This window comes from Colobus angolensis, unplaced genomic scaffold (assembly GCF_000951035.1).
Source record: "Colobus angolensis palliatus isolate OR3802 unplaced genomic scaffold, Cang.pa_1.0 Scaffold68, whole genome shotgun sequence".
Lineage (NCBI taxonomy): Eukaryota > Metazoa > Chordata > Mammalia > Primates > Cercopithecidae > Colobus > Colobus angolensis.
In genome coordinates, this window is record NW_012120487.1 from 5,995,663 (window position 1) to 6,003,733 (window position 8,071).

The 8,071-nt window shown below is 41.6% G+C and overlaps 1 protein-coding gene across 1 annotated transcript in view; it reads left to right on the forward strand.

The window, feature by feature from the left end:
- Positions 1 to 8,071, forward strand: part of ZYG11A (zyg-11 family member A, cell cycle regulator) — a 55,599-nt gene that overhangs the window by 27,941 nt on the left and 19,587 nt on the right. Inside the window, exons 6-8 of the mRNA XM_011926375.1 lie at positions 1,232 to 1,296; positions 2,573 to 2,672; positions 2,761 to 2,811. Of these exons, the coding sequence (XP_011781765.1) occupies positions 1,232 to 1,296; positions 2,573 to 2,672; positions 2,761 to 2,811 (216 nt within the window). The remainder of the gene's footprint in view (positions 1 to 1,231; positions 1,297 to 2,572; positions 2,673 to 2,760; positions 2,812 to 8,071) is intronic.

Below are 8,071 nucleotides of genomic sequence, written 5' to 3' on the forward strand. Positions count from 1 at the left end.
TATTTTTTTTGAGATGAAGTCTCACTCTGTTGCCCAGGCTGGAGTGCAGTGGCATGATCTTGGCTCACTGCAACCTCTGCCTCCTGCCTCAGCCTCTTGAGTAGCTGGGATTACAGGTGCACGCCACCATGCCTGGCTGATTTTGTATTTTCAGTATAGATGCCGTTTCACCATGTTGGCCAGGCTGGTTTCGAACTGCTGACCTCAGGTGATCCACCTACCTTGGCCTCCCAAAGTGCTGGGATTACAGGAGTGAGCCACCATGCCCGGCCCCCACCCCCGCAACACACATTTTTAAAATGACAAGGTAAATGATGGACTGGGAAACATGTTCATTTTATATATATGAGAATCGACTTCATTCAGAGTATCTAAAGAACTCAGCTTGTTAATACAGTACAAATAAACCAGTTATAAAAATGATCAAAGGATTTGAACAGTTTGGTAGTTTCTTTAGAAGTTAAATATACACTTTATAAACTACCTAGTCATTCCACCCCTAGGTATTTATTGAAGATAAATGAAAGCATGTATCCATATAAAGATATTTACATCAATGTTCATGGTACCTTTATTTATTGCCAAAAACTAGAAATGTACCAAATGTCCAGCAACAGGTGAATAGATACATTGTAACAAATCTATTTAGGGAAACACTGGTTGGCACACACAGAGATGAAGTACTGATATCTGCAGTGTAGATGACACTCAAAATGTTATATGCTGAGCAAAACAGGCCAAACTCAAAAGAGCAGAACCACATGATTCCATTTGCATAACACCTTAAAAAAACTAATCTATAATGACTGCAATTTTCCAAGGATAGGGTTACAGGGTTGAGATTGACTGGAAGAGGGGACAGTGGAACTCTCTGGGGTGATAGAAGTATTGTATCTTGATTGTAGCAGTGGCTACACAGGGGTATACATTTGTGAAATCTAATTCAAATGTGTACTTTGTAAAGGGAATTGATTTTTTAAAAAATACAATTAGGAAGTAGGTTTTCCTCATTTATTTCTACCTTATTTTTAAAGTTGGAAAATCCTACTCAGTCTTCATTCTTGCATGGCAGTCATCAGTTACAGCATTAAATGAAAATTGTGGATAGGGACAGGTACACAGTGAGCTCTCAGTAAGAAAAGCTCACTAGTAATACTCCCAAATACATAGATCTTTGTTTAGAATGGAATGTTACCTTTGTTCAAAATTATTTTTCTTTATTCTCTAAAAGTTACAGAAGAATTGTCTTCTCTCCTTAACCAATTCCAGGATTCTTGTGGATGTTCCGTTTGACAGGCAAGTATAAGACTTGGTCATTTGATTGGGGTGTTGGCCTTTGGTTATTAAATGCAGGGGCCTGATTAAGGCTGAGATAAGGTGTTTGGAGAGAAGGTTCTGTTGAGCTTCTTCCACATAGAAGTGATTAGAAGTACCCTAATTGAAAATGTCTCTTGAAGTGATTCCAGTACAGGATAGTGGGTAAGAACAGGTTCCGAGAGCCAAACATACTTGGACTTAAGATCTAGCCCTTTCATTATCTTTGCTTGTAAGTTTCCTCATTTGTTAAATAATGGCTCTTACCAGCATTAGATACGATAGTGTCTGTAAAGTACAGGCTATTCTAAAGAATATTAGTAATAGGCCGGGTGCAGTGGGTCACGCCTGTAATCCCAGCACTTTGGGAGGCCGAGGCGGGTGGATCACGAGGTCAGGAGATCGAGACCACACTGGCCAACATGGTGAAACCCCATCTCCACTAAAAATACAAAAATTAGCTGGGCGTGGTGGCGTGCGCCTGTAGTCCCAGCTACTTGGCCGGCTGAGGCAGGAGAATCGCTTGAACCCCGGAGGCAGAAGTTGCAGTGAGCCAAGATCGCACCATTGCACTCCATCCTGGGCGACAGAGCGAGACTCCATCTCAAAAAAAAAAGAAAGAAAGAAAGAAAAAAAAGAAAAAGAATATTAGTAATTTATTCATTTTGTTATGTAATTATTATTTTAATAGTAATTTACTTTTTAATTATTTAGAAAATCATCATCATCCTAGCCATTCCAGAAGGATTTCCCTTGAGGCCTTAGCAGTCTCTCAGATTCACAAGTTTTAAAACATTTATAATAGCTGACAAAAGAGCAGAGAAATGAGGCACGAGCTAACAAGAGCAAAGCCCCTGATTTGTGAATACAAGGTTTAGGCTCAGTCACTTTGTAACTGAGTGATGTTTGCTGCAGCATTTTAGCATTGTCTGCTACTCAGATTACAAATTGCTACCACTCTGGAAACTCCCTTTCTTTTTCAGACCCATCGTAGCAGAAACTGGATGATAAATACATTTTTTCTTAGATTTGCTCATCTTTATGTAAATTCTGTGTATTTTGCTCATGTTCTTATTTGCATACTCTCCTATCCCCTGCCTGGTCTCTCTGCCAAATGCTCTTGGTTTTCATAGCTGAGGATTTAAAAGTCCAAGACTATTTTTGTTATAGAATTACTCGGGGAATGCCAAATGATTTCTTCTGTGTAGTTTCACAAACTTTCTATATGGTTGTGAGAAAAATAAATACTGCTTTTCAGGTTTGATGCTGCCAAGTTTGTCATGAGATGGCTCTGTAAGCATGAAAACCCCAAGATGCAAACAATGGCAGTGAGTGTCACCTCTATTCTAGCTCTGCAGGTATGTGATTTCTTAAAGGCAAGATTTCTGTCTCTCTAGTTTTTATACAGGTTCCATAGTTCACTTGAGTCTTTCTGTTTGCTTACAGCTCTCACCTGAGCAAATGGCACAGCTTGAAGAGCTCTTCATGGCAGTTAAGGTAGGTTCCTTATCACGTTCATAACCTTTTTTTTTTTTTTAAAAAAAAGTCAAATTTATGATTGTAGCTTAAAAAAAAATCAAATCATTCCAAAAGGCCTACTAAAGTGAGAAATCTGAAAGACTTTCTCCCCAGAAGAAACTTTCTAATTTTGTAGTATTTCTTTTGATATATACCTCTACGTATCTTTTTTTTTTTGAGACAGAGTCTCACTCTGTCGCCCAGGCTGGAGTGCAGTGGCGCAATCTTGGCTCACTGCAACCTCTGCCTCCTGGATTCAAGCAATTCTCCTGCCTCAGCCTCCTGAGTAGCTGGGATTATAGGCATCCCACACCTGGCTAATTTTTGTATTTTTAGTAGAGATGGGGTTTCACCATGTTGGACAGGCTGGTCTTGAACTCTTGACCTCGTGATCTGCGCGCCTAGGCATCCCAAAGTGCAGGGATTACAGGCATGAGCCGCCACGCCTGGCCATACCTCCACATTTCTAAATAAAATGCTTATACTATAGTTTCTTGATTGAGCAGTTTTAGGTGTTACTGATTTTGCTACTACTACGGTAGGTAAGAACTTAGCTCTCCTACATATCTTTCTACAAATTACTTCCTCCTCTAGTCCCCAACAAATTTATATCACAATTTAAAATAAATCATTAATCAGTATTTATGTTATGATTATGTTAACATCTTTCACTAAAAAATTTATCTCATTGGGCCGGGCGTGGTGGCTCACGCCTGTATTCCCAGCACTTTGGGAGGCTGAGGTGGGTGGATCACAAGTCAGGAGATCAAGACCATCTTGGACAATGTGGTAAAACCCCCTCTCTACTAAAAATACAAAAATATAAAAATTAGATGGTTGTGGTGGTGCGTGCCTGTAATCCCAGCTACGTGGGAGACTGAGGCACAAGAATTGTTTGAACCCAGGAGGTGGAGGTTGCAGTGAGCTGAGATCGCACAGGTGCACTCCAGCTTGGTGACAGAGTAAGACTGTCTCAAAAAAAAAAAAATCATTGTTTTATTCTGTACTTTTTATTTTTATTTTATTATATGAATTTTTTTCCTCTTGTCACTCAGGCTACTGTGCAATGGCACGATCTCGGCTTACTGTAATCTCTGCCTCCTGGGTTCAAGCAATTCTCCCGCCTCAGCCTCCCAAATAGCTGGGATAACAGGCATGTGCCACCACGCCCGGCTAATTTTGTATTTTTTGTAGAGACAGGGTTTCACTATGTTGGTCAGGCTGTTCTTGAACTCCTGATCTCAGGTGATCCACCCAACTCAGCTTTCCAGAGTGCTGGGTTTACAAGTGTGAGCTGCCGCGCTCAGCCTGTTATATGAATTTTTATCATTAATGTCTCAGCATGTTTTTGTACTTTTTTTTATGGCATTTGAGCCATCTTTTTTTTTTTTTTTTTTTTTGAGCTGTGTGGTCTCTCTTTATAGCCCAGGCTGGAGTGCAGTGGCATGATGATGGCTCACTGCAGCCTCGACTTCCTGGACTCAAGTGATCCTCCCACCTTAGCTTCCCAAGTAGTTGGGGACACAGGTGCATGCCACCAAATGACTGGCATATATATTTCTTTTAGTTACTTGTAGAGATGACGTCTTGCTGTGTTGCCCAGGCTGGTCTTAAATTCCTGGGTTCAAGTGGTTCTCCTACCTTGGCCTCCCAAAGTGCTGGGATTACAGGTTTGAGCCACCACAACTGGCCTTTTTTTCTTTTTCCTCAAGAGTTATTTATTTATATATTTATTTTTGAGATGGAGTCTCGCTCTGTCGCCCAGGCTGGAATGCAGTGATGCAATCTCAGCTCACTGCAACCTCTGCCTCCCGGGTTCAAGCGATTCTCCTGCCTCAGCCTCCTGAGTAGCTGGGATTACAGGAGCGCACCACCATGACTGGCTGATTTTTATATTTTTAGTAGAGACGAGGTTTCACTATGTTGGTCAGGCTGGTCTCGAACTGACCTTGTGATCCACCCACCTCGGCCTCCCAAAGTGCTGGGATTACAGGAGTGAGCCACCATGCCCAGCCGAATCATTTGTGTTTTTTGTAAACTGTCTGGCTTTTTTCTACTTTACAGGATTTTTTATACATTAAGGAAACAAGCCTTTGACTATGATATTGGGTGCATGTATTTTCTCCCATTTTACTGTTTATTTTTAATTCATTTATGGGATGTTTTATGATGCAGTAATTTTTTATTTTCATGTAGTTGAAATCATTCTCTTTTATTGTGCATCTGGGATTGATGGCACACTGCAAAGTATTTCCCTCCATCATGAAGTATTTTAAAAAATTCTTTGTTTTGTTTTGTTTGAGAGACTTGATCTCATCCTGTGCTGAAGCTGGTGTGTAGTGGCAAGTGGTATGATCATGGTTCATTGCAGCTTTATCCTCCTGGGCTTAAGCGACCCTCTTGAGTAGCTGTGTTGGTAGCCACCACATTCAGCCTCCTCACGTTTTTAATCCTATGATTTCTGTTCTTTCTTTTTTTTTCTTTGGAATTTTTTTGAGATATTGGGTCAGTTCAAGTTTTCTTCTCTGTGTGTTTCTACTTGCCTTTGCACTCTTTATGCTACCTTTATCATATTAAATTCCCCTGTATATATCTAGTTTTAGACTTTATTCTGTTCCATTAATTTGCATGTCTGTCTACTCACTAACTTTTATCTTTTTTTTTCTTTTTTCTTTCTTTTTTTTTTTGAGACGCAGTCCCGCTCTGTTGCCAGACTGGAAGTGCAGTGGCACCATCTCGGCTCACTGCAACCTCTGCGTCCCGGGTTCAAGTGATTCTCCTGCCTCAGTCTCCTGAGTAGCTGGGATTATAGGCGTGTGCCACCACACCCAGCTAATTTTTGTATTTTTAGTAGAGATGGGGTTTTACCATTTTGGTCAGCCTGGTCACTAACTTTATCAATACATAAATATTTAAGATCTGTCCTCAGAATTCTTTCAGTTATCCTTATCTATTTGTTTTTTCTGTGCAGACACCAGAATTGGCTTCCTGTTTCTTAGGGGAAAGAGCCCATTTTCTTTGGGATTGTATTATAGATTGATGTAGGAAAATTGAAATCCTGTAATTTCCCCTATCTTGGAACAAGAGTGTGTTTATTCAAGTCTTTCATGTCCTTCAGAAGTATGTTCAAGTGTTTGTCATGTTATTATATGCTTCTTACATTTATTCTAAGGGTTTTACTTTTTGCATTGCTGTTACGGATGGAATCTTATGCTTATGAGTATCTAATATCTAGTGTTAGGTTTATTTTGTCTTGTTAGCTTGTATGTCTTTTTACAATAGAGATGAAATCAAGAATAAAAATCAAGAGTGATTTTGGATGTGTTCATTACTGAGATGCTTGAGATGTCAAGAAGGCAGTTTGAATTTTTTTTGAGACAGAGTCTGCCTCTGTCGCCGAGGCAGAAGTGCAGTGGCCCCATCTTGGCTCACTGCAACCTCCACCTCCTGAGTTCAAGCCATTCTCCTGCCTCAGCCTTCCAAGTAACTGGGATTACAGGTGTGTGCCACCATGCCTGGCTAATATTTTTGTATCTTTAGTAGAGATGAGGTTTCACCATGTTGACCAGGCTGGTCTCAAACTCCTAACCTCAGGTGATTCACCCACCTTGGTCTCCCAAAGTGCTGGGATTACAGGCATGAGCCACCGCACCTGGCCCAGTTTGAATTTTTAGTACAGACGGGGGGGTTTCACCATGTTGGCCAGGCTGATCTCGAACTCCTGACCTCATGATCCGCCCGCCTCGGCCTCCCAAAGTGCTGGGATTACAGGCATGAGCCACCGCACCTGGCCCAGTTTGAATTTTTAGTACAGACGGGGGGGTTTCACCATGTTGGCCAGGCTGATCTCGAACTCCTGACCTCAGGTGATCCACCCGCCTCGGCCTCCCAAAGTGCTGGGATTTTAAGTGTGAACCTCCACACCAGGCAAGATGTGTTTCAAAATGTTACTGCTCATTGATAATGCACCAGCCACCCAAGAGTTCTGATGGAGATGTACAAGCAAGGAAGTTAATATTTTCCTGCTTGTTATACAGTATCCATTCTGCAGCCCATGGATCAGAGAGTAATTTATTAATTAATTATATTATTTATTTATTATTTAAGAAACATTTTATGGCCTGGTGTGGTGGCTCACACCTGCAATCTCAGCATTTTGGGAGGCCGAGGCAGGCAGATCAGTTGCGGTCAGGAGTTTCAGACTAGCCTGGCCAACATGGTGAAACCCCATCTCTATTAAAAATACAAAAAAATAGCCCGGCATGGTGACACACGCCTGTAATCCTAGCCACTCAGGAGGCTGAGGTGGGAGGATCGCTTGAACCTGGGAAGCGGAGGTTGCAGTGAGCTGAGATTGAGCCACTGTACTTTAGCATGGGTCGTGACAGAGTGAGACTCTGTCTCAAAATGAAAAGAAAGAATAAAGAAACATTTTATAAGACTAGACCTGCCATAGATAGGGATTCCCCTGACGAATTTGGATGAAGTAAACTGAAAACCTTTTGAAAGGATTCACCATTCTAGATACCATTAAGAAAATACATAGCGGTAGCTCATGTCTGTAATTCTAGCACTTTGGGAGGCCAAGGCGAGCAGATTACTTGAGGCCAGGAATTTGAGACCAGCCTGGGCAACATGGCGAAACCCTGTCTCTATAAAATGTTAGCCAGGAATGGTGGCATGCATTTGTACTCTCAGCTACTTAGGAGGCTGAGATGGGAAGATCACTAGAACCCTAGGAGACTGAAGCTGCAGTGAGCGGTGATTGTGCCATCGTACTCCAGCCTGGGTGACAGAGACAGACCCTGTCTCAAAAACAAACAAACAAAAAGAGTATTCATGATTCTTGGGAGGAGGCCAAAATATGAACATTACCAGGAGTTCAGAAGTTGGTTGGAATCCTTATGGATAACTTTGAGGGGTCCAATTCTTTAGTGGAAGGAGTAACTGTAGATGCCAAGAGAACTAAAATTATAAATGGAGCCTGGAGGTGTGACTGAATTGCTGCAATCTAAAACTTTAACACATGAAGAATTGCTTGTTAGGGAAGAGCAAAGACATATTTTGAGATGGAATCTAGTTCTGGTGAAGATTCTGTGAACATTGTTGGACTTTGACTTATTATATAAACCTAGTTGGGGCCAGGCACGGTGGCTCAAGCCTGTAATCCCAGCACTTTGGGAGGCTGAGACGGGTGGATCACGAGGTCAGGAGATCGAGACCATCCTGGCTAACACGG